Here is a 20,565-nt window from a genome sequence, read left to right on the forward strand (position 1 = left end):
GTGCCCCCACCCTACCCCAGCCATGTGCCCGCACGGACTGCTCTGCCCTTTGGGAATGCCTCCCCCCTGGGGAGCCAAGGCTTTGCTTGCATTCTACCCTTCTTCCTCCTCATTTTGGGATTTTTTTGGGGGGGGGTTTATTATTTCCTTTTTCTCACCTGTCATTCTCCACGGGGAGGGGAAGCAGGAGGAAGCCCCCCCCACCCCGCTCCCTGAAGAACGTGGATGTTGGGAAGGGAACCGCTGTCCGTCTGTTAAGGGTGTAGGTAAAAGGCATCGCTCTCTGTTTCATCTTCCCAGGTATCTGCTTCATCTTCATGCTGGGATACTGGCAGGGCTTGGAGGAGCAGGATGCTCTGCCATCCAGGGTTGAGTTTGCTGGCCAAAGGAACGCCCACCGGCACGTTGATATTTAGCTGAAATCTAGCTAGTGGTGCTTGAATCCCTGTACTGTAAAGCTGGGCTTTCCATTCAGCTTCCTTGCAGTTCAAGAGGTTGAGGGGTGGGCACTGTGGAGGAAACCCCCTTTCCCTCCCCCAAGTCCTGTCTGCTGGTAGCCTGTGGCGAGCAGGGAGATGTCCCTGTTGGAAAGCTTGCTCCTCTTAGCAGCTCTTGCTGTGTCTTCCTTCTGTGTGATGGGTTTTTCCTCCCTAATAGGTGAAAGCACAAAAGCGCTGGTGGCATCATCTCGTGGGGCGTTGGCAGCCCTCTGCTGTGCATTTTTGAGGTGCCCTGAGGGAGCTGGGCTCTGGGGTGCCCTTTCTGCTAATGCCAGCGGGAGCTGAGCTCCTGGAGATGCTCTGGAGTTGGCAGGTGGGAGAGCTGAGATGGCGTTGGGACCAGTGGGGGAGGGTGGCTTTGCTGCAACCCAGGATGGAGGAGTGGGACTCCGCCGTTTCTTGGCAGAATCAGCCCAGAATAGTGCCTTAACAATCTGAATAAACCCTTGCTGACCAATGGGTGAGCTCCAGGCTGGGTCCCATTACAAGGTTTAGACCTAAAGCAAGATCGTGTTCAGCCTGATGATGATGTCCCATGCTCCAGCTTGTTGCCCACATCGCTCTCCCAAGCTTTAACTCTCCCCATGGGGTTGCAGCCAGAGCCCTCACCTGGCTTGGTGGGACCAGAAGGGACCAGTAAGGGCTGTGGTTGGTTTGGTGATGCCCCATGGTGTTGGTTAGCACTTCTCTGGCCACATTGTCTGGTCTTCAGTTTCACATATTGAGGCTGGCTTCATGCTGGCAGAGGAGGACAGCAGGAAGGCTTTGCTGTCACCTTCTTGTTGGACACTGGGGTCTAAGCTGGATCTCTTGCTGCTGTGCTCTGTCCCAGGATGTCGTGCATTGACCTGACTGTGGCTGTGTGGTCTCCCCACCCAGGGAAAGTCCCCACTGGGGTCAAGGAGAGCTGCAGGAGCTGTAGAGCATCTAGCACGGGTAGAGGTTCTGGACAAGAGATGGGATGTGTTACTGCCAATGCCTTGCTCCCAACATCAGTGCTGTGGATGCCTGTGGACATGGGTCAGGTCACAGAGAAGGTGGTGAGCAGGGTTGTTGGTAGGCAAGAAGGAAGAGAGGGCACTGAGCGGGCTGCAGGAGCCCTTTCTCATTTGCACTGCAGTCTAGGTGGCAGCAGGGTGCTGGGAAGGATGAGCCACATCTGGCTCTGCAAGAGGTCTTGCTGCTTCATCTCCTGGACCAAACCAGCAGAACACTTGGGAGGCATTGAGGCCATCCCTGCAGAAATGTGAGAATTCAGCCACATGCTTGACTGGAGACATGCCAGGAGCATTGTCCTGATAGGGATGGGACAGGGGCACCACTCACCATTCTCCTGACTCCTGTTGGAGGTGGTGGGTTAGGTGACTGGTGTCCTCTCCTATTGAGTGGTGCCTCCCTGTGCCTGACATCTCTGGTTGCTCTTGTGGATGTTGGCATGACAGAGCAACAAACTGCTTCTCATCCTTAGGTAGGCTGGGATCCTGTGGGTCCCCAGCACCGCAGTCAGTACCAGTGAGCTCACCCTCATCTCCATCTTCTTTGAGCAAAGGGAGGATGCTATGGCAGAACTGCCATATTGACCTTCTCAGATGGGTACGAAAGGTTCCACTGCTTCCTCTGTGACCCTGGGGCTTATTGGGATGGTGCAAAGCCTTCTCAAACACACTCTTGTGAGGGATCTGGGTGCTCAGCTCTTGAGGCCATTGGCTTTCTGAAGGGACAGTGACCCACACTGGAAGACAATTGCTTTAGAGAAGCCTTCACTGATTCCTTTGGAGGTGTTGGAGGGCCTCAGTAGAGTGGTCCATGCTCTGTCCTCCTCTGTTGCCTCCCAGAACCCATCCCCTCAGGCTCCCTAGCATTTCTTTCCCCTCACACAGCCTTGACATGGCATGGGACTATTGCACCCCAAGGAGGACTCACCTTGCCTGTAGGTTCTTCTGTGCCAGAGCCTATCAACCTTCCTGGCTGGTAGACTTCTACCCCCAAGCAAACCCCACAGCAACATGTGCTCCCTTGTACCCGGAGGTGGCTTTTCCCGTCCCTGTCCCAGTTCATCCTCTCCTGGTGATAACCTGTCCAGCTTGGATGTCACTGCAAGACAAGAGCTCTTCGTTGAGGCTAGAAGCCTGGTGGAAAGCCTAGTGACTGATCCCAACCACGTCCAAACCCCTTTGAGAGTCTCCCCAGAGAGCCACTTGGAGACGTCGAGATGTGACCATGCACACAGCACTTTGGAGAACCAGATCCCTGCTGCTCCCTCCCCTTCTCCAAGGCCTGGGCAGTTCCCAGGAGCCCTACGTGGCCTCCAAGCCCTTTCGTCTACACCCTTATTTGGCCCCCATGTCTTCTCTTCATGTCTGGTTTTCGTTAATGTACTAAGAGCTCAAACAAGTCACTCCCACAGTGTCTTCATCCCAAAACCATCCCAGTCAGACCCCCCTCCCCCTTGGCACCTGGTGGGTTAGATGGGACAGGAGATGGGGGAGTTGGGTCCGTTGTTTTCAAGCTTTTTATATTATTTTAATTTTTCTTTTTTTTTCTTTCAAATTTTATTTTGTTTAACTCTTGCACCTTAATCTCTCCCATCCCTTCTTCACCAGACCACAAGGGTGGAGAGGGGCTTGATTTCCATGACGCTCTTCATGAATATACCGCAATGCAACATCCAGCCGATGACTCTGCCCACACCAACTAACCCCAGACCTGTCCATGTTTGAATTTTTGGGTTCCTCCCCCCCCCAACTTCCATTTGAACTCTGGGGAGGGAGGGAAGTCATGTGGGGAGGGTCATTTTTGGGGTTTTTTTTTTGGTTTATCTATTTCCCAGGAGCCTGGTAGCACAGACCAGTTAGCCTCATAATGTCCATGAGGCATGGCTGGCCCTTCGGACCACAGCCATAACCCCAGCGTGGTGGGAAGGTCATGATGGATGGACAGCCGGTGGGTGGGAACGGCTGTGACAGTGCAATAGAGACGAGCATCCGCTGCTAGACAACTCCACTGATTCAAACTCTTGGCTTGCCTGAAGCCAAGAGGGAAGGATGGACGGACAGACGCCCTTTGTTCACACGGACGGAGAGAGCTTCCCCAGACACAGCCCTGCCTAGTGACATGTAATGATGACAGGAGTTGGGTCAAACTTGCAAAGGAAGAAAATAATAATAATAAAAAAGGAAAAAAAAAACCACCACCACCACCACCAACAACAAAACAACACAATGAAGAACAACCTCAGTAGCTTGGAACTTGAAGGAGATGGATGAAACCCCAAGCACTTGCCTCAGAACTGGTTTCTCATGCCTGGTGTTTGGCTTTGTATTATTTTATGGCACATTCAGTATCAGTTGCCCAAACATGCCAAGTTAAAAGAGTGTAATCGGTGGCTCTACTAGTGTGAACAAACTAAATGAAGCACTTTATTCTGTATAGATAAGGGAAGGCGGGGAGGGGAAGCTTGGATGCTTCTCAGGAGCATCTTAAGTAATGTTCTAGGAAATGTATTATTATTATTATTATTATTATTATTATTATTATTACTTTTTTTTATGACCATGTGTAATCAATATATGTTTATCTTTAACTCCAAGTACAGCAGTTACTCTCTTTGGGATGGTGTGATGAGGGGGAGGCTGAGGTGGTCGGGTTGGTGCATCAGCATGGGGCCAACTAGGCCAAGTCATCGCCTTCCGCAGGAACAGGCAAGTCTTGCTTTGTTGACAGCTCTGTTGGCCAATGTCTGGCAGGTCCCAAGAGGTGCATCAAAGCTGCCTTCCAGAGCACAGCTCACAGTCAGCCTTGGCACCAAGGGCTCAATGTGTATCCCTGTCCTGAGCCGTCTTTTGCCTAGGGGTGCTGAGGCTGCTCTCCGGGCCACCCGTGAGCAAGATGAGTCATCATAGGCTGTTCTGGGTTGTCCCTAAGAGGCCAGAACCCTGGCCATGCTTTGAAACCTGCTTTTGGCCTCTCACCAAGGCACGTCAGGGGTCACTGAGCTCTTTAAAAGTGGTGAGAGGTCAAAATTGGGCTTTTCCACTGCGTTCTCCCAGTCTGGAAATGTTACGACAGTTACCAAAGAGGTTGCAAGTGGAAGGACTGAATCAATAAACGATTTGTCTTTTATAAAAGAAAACCTAAAGGTCCCCCACTTTCTTTGTCACCTTCATTGTGCACTTTCTTTTATAGGGAATTACGTGAGGAGGAGTCAAGAGCCCAGCAGGATGGGCCTCCCATGGGCTGCTCACCACTGCTGTAGCATCACACAGATAGCCTTTGTGTTTGGTGGAGATGTGTGTGTGAGAGTTCTGTGGGGCCAGCAGGAAAGAGTTCTTCAGGGAAGGGTGATAAGTGGGTGGAAGAGGGGGCTTGGTGAGGGCTGAGCTCCTGGGTCCTTCTGATTCTGGGAGCTATAAGCTGGGGCTCCCTGAGTTTCTCCTCTGTAAGCAGTGGAGAAACCAAAGGAGCCCATCCAAAAGCACCCAGTGCCTTTATTGATGTCAAATGGAGCTGTGGGATCCTTGCCAGCTAACATCAGCTGATGATACTGAGAAGCTAATGGAAGAAGAAATGATTTTCCCTCACCATTGGGATGTACCTACTCCTTTGTTGCTGGCATTGCTTGGAGAAGATACCACAGAGGACCTGTGCCACTGGAACCGAGTGGATCTGAGCTGGGAAAACATGGGATGCAGTGAGTAGTGGTGTCTCTCTGAGTATTCATGTTGTCATTCCTTATCTGTGGTTGCCTTTGGACTGAAGTTGCCTCTTGGCTGGTGGTGACTATCTCCAGGCCAGACTTTCACTTGATGATGTGCAACTTTGCTGCCTGCCTTGGGCCAATGCTGGCTTGTGTAATGAGATTTGCCCCTCATTACTCAAGTGGTGGGTACTTTGAGCTCTTCTGGGCCCATTTATACAGCAGTTATTTTTCCTTTTGTGGTTTCTTGTCCTGTGTCACTGATGGTATCTCCCACAACTTCATAATGGATGTGAACCACATGGGAGCACTAAAGTCCTTGTTAATTGTATCCCTGATGGACAGTTGTGAGGTGAGTGATCAAGTCTTAATCACTGCTTCTTAAGCCATAAGTTACATTGTGAAAACTCATCAAGACTCAACAACATTCCCATTGACTTGGAAGGGCCCATGTTTCACAGAGTCACAGAACCTTAGGAGTTGGAAAGGAGCTCCAATTACCTTAGGAGGCACCTATGGGAATTTATGCAGATCTGGGTAGAAGGTGATTGATTTTTTTCCCCTTCATTTCAGCGAATTTTTCACACATTTCATTGTTTCAAATGTTTTTGTTGCCACCACTTTTTTGGTAATAAGCTATTTTGTACCTGCCAGTCACCTTGGATTTATTTTTCCTTGTAAAAATGTTTCACTCCTATTACAATGTAGTTATTACTATTAAGATTTGACCTCTAAGGAGATTATCCCATAACTTTTTAAATCCTTAAAAAGAAACCAGGACAAGATTGTGGTTCCTTTACCAATGCCACATTGTCTCTCCTTCCAAACATAGAATCATAGAATGGTCTGGGTTGGAAGGGACCCCAAGGATCACAGAGCTCCAACCCCCCTGCCACATGCAGGGACACCAACCTCCAGACCTGGAGCTACACAAGGCTGCCCAGGGCCCCATCCAACCTGGCCTTGAACACCCCCAGGGATGGGGAATGTTTTGTTCCAAACTGCATTTTAAACCAGGTGAATCAGCCAGGTATGATTTTCAATACCGTCGTTTTCATGCCATTTTGAGAGTATAATTGTGCAATTATATGTGTATGGTCTTTTTTTTATTATCATTATCACTCCTTTTCATGGGATCATGGGATTATGAAGGCCTGGAACAGGCTGCCCAGGGAGGGGGTTGAGTCACCATCCCTGGATGTGTTTAACAGACAGGTAGATGAGGTGCTCAGGGATATGGTTTAGCACAGGACAGGAATGATTGAACTTGATGATCTTAAAGGTCTTTTCCAACCTTGTGATTCTGTGAAGGCATCCAGGTTCTTTCTAGATAAACTAGACCTCAAGTCTATGGAGAATAGCTGTTAAGGGTATGAACACTGAAGTTTTGTCATGGGGCTTGTTGGCTGCTCGTGTTCATCACAGCTTTTGCTTGGTCCTTGTGTTTGGTTGCTGTGGACATTCAGAGGCAGCTCTACCAACACTCAAACACAGGATTTCTTTTGAAATAAAACAAATAATTTATTTTTAAATAAACCACTGGTCAGATGGGTAATATCATTATGGATAACATCAACATCATTATGGATAACTTAAAAAAGAAACCCCCAAGCCAACACATTTTCCTCAGTAGGAAGCTCTCTGTGAGCTGAACACATCTGAGATCTCAGTGTGTTTAGCAAACTGGAATACTCTTTAAAAAATTCATCAGGAAATGAAAAATAAGAGAAACAACATAAATAAAAAACTTTTCCCTGAAAAATGGTACTTGTCCAACCCTAGGTGAGGACATTGTGATCTGTGATTGAAGGTGATGAGCCCAGAAGACTGGAGGTGAGTGCCTGGGCCCCCCTGCCACCTGTCTCTCTCCCCCTTTCCTACCCTACTACTTGCACAACTCCTCTCCTCCCACAGACCTTTGCTCCTGGTGTCTCTCCAGTCCAAAGTCAAGGTGGAGGTAAAAAAGTAAGACTATTTTCTTTTCTTTGTAACTTCCAAAATGTTTCTGCTGCCCATGGCCAAAGGTCTTTTAACTGTGACATCCCAACAACCATCATCACCCAGGAAACCATCGGAGTCCCCTCCTTCTTGTACCACTTGACTTTGACTCTTCATTCACCTCTAGCTCCCTTAGGTGGGGAAATACTTCACAGACCCCCTTCTCTGGGGAACATCATCTTAGTCCCTTGGGAACCACTTTCTGCCTCCACTGTTGGTTGGGGAGGTTCAAGTTCAACAGCAGATGAGTAGATGGGGCAAACCATGGAGAAAGAAGCAGAATTTTTTTTGTCCTGTCTGCTGAGACTGGAACAGCTCACTGTTCCATGCTTTTCAGCCTACCCCAGCTCCTTACAGGCTCCAGATCCCTTCCCCAGTTATCTTGTGAGTTATCAAGTTCCCATTGGGCTTCAGGATGATTTCTCCCCGGTTCCCATTTGACTAAGCAAAACGGTACCAATCACAGGTGCAATGTCCTACTATGTACCCAGATGCCACTTCTCCCCACTGGTAAGTGTGGCCTCACCTCCCCCCATCCCTCCTTGCCCCAAAACCCCATGGAAAAAATACCAATAAAAGCCCCTCACTACATCTTCGTGAGGCGCAAAACGTTGAGGCGCACAGGAAGGAAGGTGGCACCGGAGGCATACTGGATCTCCCTGAGGACCCCTTCCCACTTCTTCTGCTCTTCATCATATCTGGGAAGAGAGAAATGGACAGTTATGGTGAGGAAAACATTTCTTCTCCCTTGCCTCAGCTGCTCTCCTATAGCAGTGGGTGTCCCCGTGTATGGTGTGACGCCCCGCAGATGCTATTTGGCTGTAAGGTGTCTGTGGGGGGGCTGCACGGGGACTTTCAGCCCTGGTGTGCCCTGGTTTGCAGCACCAGGCTAGAGGACATGGACATCAGCATGTGGTCTCACAGTGGAGAGTGCAGTTTTTCCCACTGGGAAAAGGATTAGCAGCACCAAAGTTGACCATCCTCGGTGAAGGCCAGCAGGTGCCTGTTGAGGGTGCTCTAGAACCACAGATGTGAAGGACAGGAGTAGCTACGTCAGAAAGTGCTTTCTGCCCACTTCTCTGCTCACATGTAAGACTGATTTCCATCCCCAGCACTGGCTGGGAGAGCAGGCATTGCACGAATGCTGCTTCATGCCAAAGGGGAGGTCTGGAACCAGCTCCAGGCAAGCTGTTAATGCAGCTCCAAAGCTGAAGGAGCAGATTTTCCCCTGGTGTGCTGCTCTGTGAGCCTGAGGGAGATCATGGAATCACCTGATGTGCCCTCCAGCACAGCACAGGGCAAGCTTCTCACCCAGAGACCCTGCACCGAGCCTGAAGCCTTATGCTGGGCTAACAAAATCTACCTCCCACTGAACGCATCAAGGAAGACAGAAACTATCTGCTCCCTCAGTGTCTCCCACAAACATCCCTCCCATGCTGCGTTGGACAGCCCCAGGGGCTGATCATCACCTCCAGATGTCATTCAGCTCCGTGGGCACCAGCTCTCCCGACTCCGTCTCCACCGTGGCGAACCCTCCGAGCAGGTAGAGCACCCCAGCCAGGCTCACCAGGCTGACCGAGCTGCGCTCCTGCAGGAACTCAGTGGATGTGTCCCACCTGCCATGGCAAGAGAGGGGACATGTTAGGACACCCTGTGTACCACTGCATTAAGGCTGGCCTTGAATTGAGAGCCAACAGCTAAATTAGCTAGTGACAGATTAACGTGTAGGTCTACTTAGGATGGGATCATACACTGTTAATAGAGTTTTCCATCATTATAGATCAGCTTCATTTGGCATTGAGTAGGTAAGCTGTGGCATGGACCACCAGGACTGCAGCTGCAAGGCCCACCCAAAGTCACAAAGTCTATTGTGCTGGGTGAAGCTTCCCAGATGAAGCTACAGGGAACCCAAGGGCTGAACCAGTTGGTGAAGCTGCTTTCAAGGTGAGCCTGAGATGATCCACAGCCCAACTGCAGTGGTATTGGTGATACCCAGCTGTCCAAGGAATACAGACTGGGAAGAACTAGCATTGGTAGTTGCAAGCAAACTCCAGAATGCTTGGAAGTTGCTTAATGTACACCTGCAGCTGCCCTTTGCTTAACCATGCCCTGAAGGTGTGCTGAGGTACGTACTTGTTGGTGGCAATGTCATAAACTTCCACTGAGTTGGTCAAACCAGAGTCAGTCACACCAGCTGCCACGTAAATTTTGTCTTTGTGCACAGTTGCTCCAAACAGGGACCGGGCAGTTTTCATGGGAGCCAGCTCCTTCCACTCAAACTTGGATGGGTTGTAGACACACATCGTCTTCAGGCACTTCCTAGAGAGTGATGAGAGAGAAGGAGACTTGATGTCCTGCTGAGGGGCAGCTTTTCAATGCAGGAATTGGGGTGTTGTCTGCTGGGAATAGCATGGGGTCTCTAGAAAGGGGTTTTGCTCCTCTACATCAGCATGAGTGTGTTTTCTTGGGTGTGAACCCAAGGATGCCTGTGCCTGGAGACATCAGTTGTGTGTATAACACATCCCCTCCTTGGGTAGGTGTCCTACAAGCTCAACACTCAACCCCTGGATGGGGTCCCAGGCAGCTAACTGCATCTCTAGACAGTGTTTCAATGCTCTTGATCCATCTCATCACTGAAATAGCATCAGGGATGCCCGTTTCCCAGGATGGCAACATAAGGTCCGTGAACATATGCATGCTCACACTGTTCAGACCATAATCCCTTCAGGGCAGGACCTGTCTTTGCCAGATTATGGCAAAGTCACACTTCTGGCTTGCAAAGAAATCAGTCCCACACTCTGCAAGAGAGTCTTCTTTTCTGCTGAGCCCACCTCCTGTGGGAGGTCAGGACAGGGGTCAGGTTTGATGAGGCTTTGCACCACTATTGCAAACACCTGTGTGTATTTGACTAGTAGGACCACTCTGCTCCACAAGCCAGAGACAGGAGACCCTCAATGTGAAGGCACTTCTTGCTCCTCTGCACCTCTCCCAATCTGTGTGACATTTATTTATTGTGAGCAACAAAGAGGGCATGTTCCCTCTCCTGAAAGGACAGTGCCATCCCCTTAATGTCCCTGTAGGACTCCTCATGGTTTGGGAAGGGCTGCAGTAAGACATCTGAGCTGAGAGGGAAGGAACCACCTCTCACAACCCATCCAACCCTCCTCAGCCCATAGCATCTGTGTTGGGGAGGTCCCAACACACGGTCCCCCTGTTTCTCCTGCTTGTTGACTTACTTGTCACTTCCTTTGCCACCAATGACGTAGACAAGATCCTTGTGTGATACCACTGCGTGGCCATAGACTGCATAGGGAAGGGAATCGGCTTCACCCCACTTGAAGGACCTGGATCAGAGAAAGATGGGAAGAAAAAGGATTTGTAGCTTGCTGGGTGAGGCCTAGAGTGCATGGCCCATTCCAGGCCCAGAGGCAAGCACAGATCCTGGCTCAGTCTCAAAAATGGGAGGTTTCCAATGAGATAGGACTCATCATTAGGGGAATCAGCTTTTTAAAAGGGTAGATAATGGCAGGACACATCCCTGGAGGTGTTCAAGGCCAGGTTGGATGGGGCCCTGGGCAACCTTGTGTAGCTCCAGGCCTGGAGGTTGGTGGCCCTACCTGTGGCAGGGGGGTTGGAGCTCTGTGATCCTTGGGGTCCCTTCCAACCCAGACCATTCTATGATTCTATGATCCAATAAACATTATGATCCTTAAAAAAGGGGGAAATTAAAAAAGGAGAATGTTTATGCTAATATTAATTGTTTTCCTCTGCTCTTGGGCTCTGTGGATTACACATCCTCACTCTTCCCAGGACCTCAGCTCATTTATGAGCATTACCAGCCAGGCACAGATGAGACAGAGATTTCTGAATCACATAAAAAAAATTAAAACCGATGTGACTTAGGAGTGCAAGATCATGAGGACAAATTTCTTCTTTTTGGCCCTTGCCTCCCACTTTGAGGTGCAATGGTGGGTTGGCCAGCACTCAGCAAGGACCCATGGTGGAAGTTGCAGGGGGTATGTCCACATTTTGCAGTGCAGGGCTGTGTTGAAGGCTCTGAGCAAGCTGCAGGGCAGCTGAGCAAAGGATATAACTATAAGGCTTTGAAAACCAACCCCAAACTGGTGCAGAAATAGGGATGACCAGTTTCTCAGGAGGTATCTCTTCATGTCCATGTAGCTTTAGGCTCATCTACAGTTTCCAGACATATAGGCTGTAGGCCCAAAGACCTGTACCTTTATTTTGCCTAAGAGCTGAGATGCTTGGGCTCTGAGTCTTGCCTAATTGCCCTGTGATTATGGGCAAACCAATGGGCAACAGCAGAAGGAAAAACTCCCCCCAGCAGCTCTGTACAGCTCCCTTCTGCTAAGTTTGGTCACCAGTAACATAATATCCCCATTACACCTTCCATCTCCTGGAGGTTCAACTACAAAACCCGAAGCAGCTGGAGAGGGATGGCTCAGAGCTCCAGGGTACAGCTTGAGACAGTGTCCCCAACATCTAGATGTCGGGTTGGAGCTCTGTCTCTAAAACCTTTCAGTCCCTGGAGACCTGATGCTGTTCTGCATGGCAGCTGCTTCGCTTCCTCTTGCCAACCACCTTCCTCCCCACGCTCCCAGGTGAGCACTCACAGCCGGTCGTAGCACAGGACCGAATCCAAGGTCTTTTCTCCCTCTTTCAGTTCCTTCCCTCCAATCACAAAAATGGAGTTTTCTGCCTCTCCCAGCCCGAAGAGGCAGCGAGGGGAGGGCAGGGGGGGCATCCCCAGCCAGTCTGCATCCAGATGGTCGTACTGAAAGGAAACACGTGGTCATTAGTGTGTGCTCACCTGGCCCATTTGCTTATCAAAACTAAGGGTTCAGAGGCTGAGGGCAAAGTCTGTTCCTACCCACAGCTTGGTCACCCCAGCAGGCACTTTCTGCTGTGTCAGTCCCTGCCTGTGCCTTACCATCTGGTGCAGGATGGGGGATCTTAGTGCAAATCCAAGCCCTGTGACATATGTTTTATGACAAGGCATAAAAGCAGGGATGTATCAGCAGGAATACGTTCCGCTCTGCACACCAAAGCCCTGACTTGGTCATCATTGAGTGAGAAACTCCCATACTGGACCTGTAATGGGTAGTCTCTGGGACTGGAGGAGCTGAAAGACTTCAATCAGAAGTTTTGCCTCAACCCCTTCATCTGTAGCACACTGCTGTGGTATTTAATCCTGATATTATTCATCTCTGCCACGTAACAGCTTGGTGTTGGCAACGCTGCCTGCACAGCTCACCTCCCTGAGCCCTTCCTACTCTGACCAATTTATCTTCTTTCTGGCAAATGATTACTTACCATGTCCCTCCTCTGCTTCTCAAGATATTGGTGTTGTCCCACATCACCTCAGTGTGTGTGTGTGTGTGAGATTTCATGAGATGAAACACGTGTGTGTCTGTCTGCACAAAGGGTATTCACACAATATCCATCCACCCAACGTGGTATCACACAACTGAGATGGTGCTGCAAAACCCAGAGCTCTTCTTGCTGCCTAAATCCATTTGATAGACAGGGCAACTGATCCAAACTTTGCCACTAGATCACTTGGCCAAATCCTTGCAAATCCTCAGACATCTGCAGAGGAGGGCATTGCCTCATCTCCCACCAGAAGAAGTAAGATGTGAAAGGTTATGGGGTTGGGCACTCTGGGGGATGATGGCTTGATGGGAACTGTAAAATGAGGCCACAGTTTTTAATACAGCCTGGTAAGAGAGGGAGGGCTTCATGGGTTAAGTCTGGAGTGATGCCTTGCAGACAGTATGGTGGGACTCCGCAGGATGAAGCTGTGACGCATCATTGCCCGAAGTGCTGTTTGCTATGGGCTCAGGCCAAAGAGCTTCAGCTTGCTGGGCTGCCTCCAAAAGCTCAGCCTCAGCTGGGTGCCTGTGGTTATTGTCTCTTTGTAAGCTGCAGTCCACATACGTGTTATTTATAGCAGGGACCCAAGCAGCCCAATCACTGGGAGAGTTCCTGCTTCTTCTTGAAGGCTTCAGCATTGGTTTAAAATCATAAATCTTTGAAGTGACAAATAAAGGACACCCTTTTCCATCTGAAATGTCAGCAGAACCGTTTTGTTCCTGCCAAAATTTGCAAGACCTCTGTGGTTTATCAGCATTAATGTGTTTTGGTGTCTGTCCTGAAGTCTAAACTGCCCTGACCTAATTCTCCTTCAGCAGGAGGAACATGAAATTGAGGAGGCTTAAGACAAGAGTCAGAAGGTGTTGAGATGCTGCTGCATCCACAAAGTGATTCAAGGGTTCATCATACAGCTGTCTGTCTACATCCATGTAAAGTTTCAGCTGGAAAAGGCTCAGAAGACTCCCTTGGTAATGCAGGAACCATGAGCGCTGATGCTCAACGGTTCAGGAACATCATGGCACTGATGGCACCTTTCAGCCCTGGGACTTGTCTGTGCCTCCCACACACAAGTGCCACAGCAAACTACAAAGGGACCACTGTCCTCTGCTCCTAGGGAAGGAGGCCACACGATGCTCAAGGCATTTGCCACTGAGTCAGTGCTGAATATAGAAACCTTGCTGTTTGCAGCTTAGAATCACAGAGTACTTGAGGTTGAAGGGATCTCCAAAGGTCTTTCATCCAGGCCCCTGCTCAAGCAGGTGCAGCTTTGGACTTACAGAGGGTTACCTGAACTTTGTGCTGTCAAATATTAAATGTCTCCAAGAATGGAGGATCTGGGACCTCTCTGGACCCCTGCTCCAGTAGTCCACCACCTCCCAACTAACTGAAATGCCCTTTACTGCAACTCCTGACTGTTGTTTCTTTTCCCATCTTTGTGCAAATCCAAGCAGAGTCTGGATCCCTCTTCTGCGTCCTCTCCTGTTGGGGACTGGCAGGCACCAATGAGATCTTCCCCTTCTCCAGGCTGATCAGACCCAGCTCAGCCTCTCCTTGTACACCCTGTTCTCCATCCCTGACCATGTTGGTGGCCTCTGCTAGGCCCATTCCAGACCCAGACTGGACACATCTGGGTCCAGCATCCAGATGTGGCCTCACAAGATGAGAAGGAAGAAAAATTACTTCCTTTGACCTGGTTGCTGTAGTCGTGCTGAAACTGCCCAGGACATGATGGACCCTCACTGCTGCTCAAGGAACTTGCCTGGCCAACAACCAGACTGGTGGGGCATCGATCTCTAGGCATACATTTCAGATGGAAATCTGTTTCACAGATTTCACAATATGAAGCAGACTGTCTACCTGCTCCATGCACCTACATGATGAAGCTGGCCACATCCATCTGCTGTCCAGTATGAAGGGCTGTATCTCAAGCAGTGTGTCCCCCACCACTCCCACTGGCTTCCTCCTCCATCCTGCTTTCTAGGCTTGTATGCTCTTCTTCTGACTTCTTGTTTCATGGGCTGCAGAGGCTTCAAAGCCTGACCCTTTCCATGTGAAGACAAGCATGGTCCTTGCACATAGGATGCAGATGTACAGCCCTACCCATGCAACAAGGCACTAGAGGGATGGAGGCTGTATGTCCTGGCTTGGGAACTATCCTTCTTCCTGGACATGTTATTGTTTCTTCCCAGAAAATATGTGAGTTGTGGGAGAAGAACAAAAGGATTTTTGGGTATGAGGGGGAAGGACAGAGGGTTTATGGTGTTCCTACAGGGTCAGCAGGAAGCGTAGGTGCCTCGCGTCAGCTGTCGACAGCAAAAGTGCTCTTGGGTTACAGCTCAAGGATCAGATTGCCTGCACACAGCTCGACCTGACCACAGCTTTGGTTACTGCTGAGTTAGAGCAACCACTTTTCCTGTGGGGGATCCTAAAACACAGCACACCAGCTTTTCCCTGCACATGATAGGAATGGACCAGGCAGAGACTTTGAGGTGAAAGGAGCACACATCCAGGGGCAAGAACAGCACTGGACATGGGGCACATCTTGGTAGGTGGGGCCATACTCTGTGTCCTTGGGGTGTTTGCTCTGTGGTTGTAGCTGCTGCCATTTCTTTGTTTGCATCTGGCAGAGCCACCCTTGGGTTTTGATGGGGGGAGGAGGGTCATAACCAGGGAACACAAAGGATGCAAAGCAGAACCCAGAGCTGATGCTGCTAACCTTGCAGTTAGTGTGCCCTATGGCAGCCAGGGCTGGACCAAACACACTGTTCAAAGTGGTTCCTGACTTAGGATTTGGATCAGGAAGGGTTATTTCTTTTACCTACTCCTTCAAGCCTCCTTCCCCAATTACTAGAACCCCCCCCATCACTGGGATCTGCCATAAAAATCCAGAGGTAAAAATGTCTAGTAAAACAACTCAGATGTTTCACCTTCATGCACGACTTTAACATTACATGACAACCAATATTATTGGCATCACATGGAAGCTAAAGGCTGATGATGCTCCAAAGTGGTCAGAGAAGCAAAAGAAAGACAAATTTAGTACCTGTAGGAAGTAGGAACTCATGGGATCCTCTTTGCTGTCCTCGTTGTAGTATAGTCCTCCGGCAATAAAGATCTGGTTCTCTTTGGTCACCAGACTGATGTGGTTCTTTGGGATTTGAGTAGACAGGGAGGCAAAATAGCACTCGTTGGCAGTGGGATCATAGGCCACTGCTCCACTGTCGCTCACCATGAAAATAAGGTCCTGGAGGAACATCCCAAAGCGCATCGTGTCATTCAAGATCCCTGGGAGACCATCCTCCTCTGTTTCTTCCTCCTCATCTACTGCTCCATTGACAACATTGTCTTTTTCTTGCTTCTCACTGCTTTTCTTCACTTTCTTCTTCTTCACCACAGTGAATTTGCCTTTCTGGGCATCCTTCACCATCTGAAGCTTCTTAAGCAGCTCCGGGCTGGACTTCACCACCGCGTGCTTCTCCACGTGGTCCTTGAGGTAGTCATTGGGCATCAGGCGGAAGCGGATGCTTTCAAAGATGACAGGCAAGGCCTTCTGCCTGCTCTCACGGTCCTTGGTCCCCACCCACTTCATCACTACTTCGAAGACAGTCTCCTCTTTCTCGATGTTGAGGGAGTCACTGGAGATGATGGCAATCAGCTCATCGGGGGAGAGCTGGTAGAACTCCTCGTCCCGGGAGACCAGTGCGAAGCGATCACAAATGAAATCCCGAGCTGCTACAGCCAACCTGGCACAATCCAGCATCAAGCCCAGCCTGAAGATAGCCAAACAGTTGCTGAGGCAGAGCCGCTTCTGCAAGAAGGACACACAGACCGTGAAGATGGAGGGGATCTGGAACATGTTGGCCACGGAGAAGATGTCCTGGACATTTTGCTCTGTGATCTCCAGCTCAGAGGTGTAGATATAATGGAGGATCTTTCCCATGACATCTGGATCCACATCTTCCAAACTCACCTCCCTCTTCTTGCTCTCTTCCATGTCTGAGAGGAACATCGCTCGAAAATACGGGCTGCAAGCTGCCAGCACCAGCCGGTGGCAGGGAAACTCCTTCCCCTTGACTTTCAAGACACAGTCCAGAAATTTATTGTGGTCCAGCATGTCTTTGAGTCCATCTTGGAGGAGAGTTTGCTGGTAGAGACGCAATTCTTCCACTTGATCGAAAGGCAACCCCATGGTGAAGAGTAACTGCTCCTTTTCCCCCCCCCAATTCTTTTATATATGTCTATATAGTCACGTATATATCTATGCCTGAGCCCTTAGTAAAGAAAGAAACTCACTCAGCACAGGTCTCTCAGGTCTTCCTTGCTTCCAGGCTGTCAGCACACTGGGAATGTGAAACGCTCTCTACTACTGCAGCTGTCTGTGTGCTTCAGTTTCCAGAGTAAGGGCTTTATATATATATAGCCACAGCGCTACAAAGCTTAAGGAATCCATACGAGAGCATGTGTAAGCTGATCACTCTTTAATAGGGCACATTGGACAAGGAGGAAGGGAGGGGGCTGGGGGAACAGCTGTACTTCCAGCACTGATGCTTCAGGAAGGGTCTGTCATGAGTCACAGAGGAGAGAGCAGGAGCTTTTTGCTGCTGTCCCATGACGGGGGGGTATAGATGAGTGTGACCCATCTGCTTGGGAAACATCCTCCTCCAGATGAATCAAACATCCAAATCCACCTTCTGGGTCATGAATGGCAGAGAGAGCTGGCACCTTCCCCTGACACCACTAAACCGACGGGTCCCAAACTGCTAAACCTTTTGCTGTGCTAAAAATAGGCTGTGAAGTCAAAGCTGGGAAGATGTAATAAGGGAGCGTCTTATGTGGGCTTTGTGGCATCCCCACTCCCACCAGCTCACTCCCAGGGCTGCTCAAGTTTGTCTTTTATTAACCTCTGGAGTCACTTTCCAGTGTCTGGAATAGGGTGGGATATGAAGATAAAGCTGTTTATTTACACCCCTTCACTTATATGGGTTATGAGACCTGTGCTAGAAGTTACTTCAGAAGTCTTACTTGAAAAGCCTCACTGAAGGAGGAGACTTGAGGAGTCTGGGGGGTGGGTGGCCTGTAATAGATGTATGACCCCAAATGGCACAGTCTCTGGGCAGCTCATCATTAATACACCCATCTTTCTCACCTCTCGGAGACAGGGAGAGGGTGTGGGGCAGAACAGAAGTAGAGTGCAGTGCTGGGCTTCAACTCACAGATTAGGACATCTAAACTGAATCACAGAATCATCACAGAGCTGTAGGGGTTGGAAGGGACCTCCAGAGATCATCAGGTCCAACCCCCTGCCAAAGCAGGGTCCCTAGGACAGGGCACACAGGGCGGTGTCCAGACTCCACACCCCCTGGGCAGCCTGTCCCAGGGCTATGTCACCCTCACTGTGTAAAAGTTCTTCCACCTATTGGTGCAGAACTTCCTGTGCTCCAACTTGCAGCCATTGCCCCTTGTCCTGTCCCCACAGACACTGAAAAGGGGCTGCCCATTTCCCCCTGCATCCCATACTTAAGATATTTATAGACATTAATAAGGTCCCCCCTCAGTCTTCTTTTCTCCAGGCTGAACAGCCCCAGCTCATTCAGCCTTTCCTCACAGGTGAGATGCTCCAGGCCTTTAGTCATCTCTGCTGGACTCTTTCCAGGAGATCCCTGTGGTTTTTGTACCAGGGAGCCCAGAACTGGACACAATACTCCAGGTGGGGCCCAAACAGAGTAGAGGGATAGGGCAGAGTAGATGGGGAGGGCACGTGTCTTCTTGTGAGTTGAGTGTCTCATGATAAGGCCAACTGAGATTCATCATTCCCATGCTGAAGTCTAGAGCTGCAGCAGAACAACTTGCCTGGCCTTGAACTGATGCTCCAGAAAGGCTGAAAACTCCAGCAAGTCTTGTGTCCTGCTTGCATGCCCACGGATGTCTAGGAAGTCTCATGGGACCTCAGATGGCTGGTCCAAGTCCAGCTCTTCCCACAGAGCTCAACAAGTAGCAAACTGGTTTTGACAGACATGGGTGAGCAGAGTAGCTATAATGATTTTTACATATAGGTAAATCTGAATCTGTTTTAATCTCTGTTACTATGGACCCTCCAGGCTGTCTGACATTCAGTGATGGCAGAGATTTAATTATTGATTTAATTAAGTCTATGCAAAAGATACAAGCCACTCTTCTTGGTGTATTTAAAGTGATTATAAACCCTTATATGCTGGTGTGGATGTATTTATAAAGGTGCTTTGTGTCATAATGGGTATCTAAGTAAGTGGGAAGAGGGAGGGAGCTGTACTGGTATGAAAACCTATGGTATGGGTGAGGTTCCAGCAGCATCTGGGAGGTACCAGTATAGCTGGGAAATAATGATGAGCTGCTTTTGGATCTCACATCACAAGCTCTTCTGCTGTGCTGCTCCTCTGTGATGGGATCAGATGACAAGTGCTGATCTTTGAACAGGCTCGAACTCCAGGAATGTTTCTCTGCACCCAAACATCTGGGGCTGGCCATCCCCATCCTCCCCTCTCCCTTCCCTCTGCATTCGGTCCCCACTTTCCCAAGCTTAATTCTGCTTTGTCGTGCTACCAGCTGTGATTTTCCCCCCACCACCCCCCCTCTGCCTTTAATCTCTTCTGAGCCCTGGCTTGTTTTCCTTCTTGCTGTGCTGCTCAGCACTCACTGCCATCCAAGGTTTGCTTCCACATTCCTCGTGTCATGAGGTGCTGCTGCTAAAATGCAGCCTCAGCTTGTCCCTTCCCAGAGTCCTTCCTCACTTGTGGGTCTTCCTTCATTCCCAGGTTTCACTGGTTCACACTGGTTGGTCGCTGCCCTTTGACAACCTGTTTATGTGCAGGGAAGTCGGTGGGATTTGTGAGGGGCTTGGTCTGAACCTTCCTGGACTTGAGAGCTAAGGACATATCTGATTGATGGAGAGGGACTGGTTACAAAGGCAGGGGGTGACAGGACAAGGGGCAGTGGCTTTAAAAGAGGGGAGGTTCAGATTAAAGGAAGAAATCCTTCCCTGTGAGGGTGGGGAGGCCCTGGTAGAGGTCCCCTAGAGAAGCTGTAGCTGCCCCTGGATCCCTGGCAGGGTTTAAGGTTGGATGGGGCTTTGGGCACCCTGGGCTAGTGGAGGGTGTCCCTGCCTATGGCAGGGGTTTGGAACTAGATGGGTTTTGAGGTGCCTTCCAACCCAAACCAGTCTGGGGTTCTATGACATGACATGTGGATGTGACAGGGTGAGCAGTGACCACAGTTACTCTTCATTTTTCTCCATGAACAACTGGGTGGGTGAACTCTCTCTCCCCTGAGAACACTGACTGCTGCTGTAGACAACCCAGCCTGGAATGAGGTGGGCTGTTCTGAGATAACCCTCAGCTATCCAGGTATAACCAGACTACAGCTAGTGATTTCCAGTGCACTAAAAGTCAGATACTAAGAGTGTCTCTAAGTGGGCGATAGTCCCCCCGTGACATGGTAGTGGGTGAGGGTACATGGAAAGCATCCTAAGGGGATGTAGTGTGGCAGGATCTCTCCCCTCCCCTACAAAATTCAGGAACAAGAAAGGTGGATGCAGGATTTACAGCCACGTCAGGCTGAACAAGAGAGTGCCCAGTGCTATTAATTAGGCTGTTAATTAGGATTTGTAGTGGCAATAAATAATTGCTTTTCTTGGCTTCTCAGGCAGGTTTGCCTAACAGGCTGGTAATAACCAGCTCAGATGAGATACCCTTCTCCAGGGGAGAGATCAGCAGCTGATAAATCCCACTTCATAGAGGCGTATGCTGAGAGTCTCCTACATGATGCTGGAGATATATATATATTAGATATTTATATTATATATATAATCATATATATAATTATTTTATTATATAATTATTCTATTATTATATACTTATAGATTATATAATATATTATAATATTTATTTATATATTATTTGTATATATAAATCACCTATCACTGTATTGATACTGATGTTGAACGGT

The 20,565-nt window shown here is 49.4% G+C and overlaps 1 protein-coding gene across 2 annotated transcripts; it reads right to left on the minus strand.

The window, feature by feature from the left end:
- Window positions 1-6,692: 6,692 nt before the first annotated feature.
- KLHL40 (kelch like family member 40) lies at window positions 6,693-16,935 on the minus strand. Of its 2 annotated transcripts, XM_084260051.1 has the most exons (6): window positions 15,629-16,935; window positions 11,826-11,986; window positions 10,431-10,538; window positions 9,328-9,513; window positions 8,664-8,810; window positions 6,693-7,892 (listed from the first exon to the last, which is right to left on the minus strand). In XM_084260051.1, exons 1-6 carry the CDS (start codon window positions 16,772-16,774, stop codon window positions 7,781-7,783), a joined length of 1,860 nt encoding a protein of 619 aa, XP_084116177.1. In that variant the 5' UTR covers window positions 16,775-16,935; the 3' UTR covers window positions 6,693-7,780. The 2 variants fall into 2 exon arrangements, with proteins under 2 accessions (XP_084116177.1, XP_084116178.1); XM_084260052.1 differs by lacking the exon at window positions 8,664-8,810.
- Window positions 16,936-20,565: the final 3,630 nt, after the last annotated feature.

The sequence above is a fragment of the Gallinula chloropus genome, assembly GCF_964237585.1.
Source record: "Gallinula chloropus genome assembly, chromosome: 2".
Lineage (NCBI taxonomy): Eukaryota > Metazoa > Chordata > Aves > Gruiformes > Rallidae > Gallinula > Gallinula chloropus.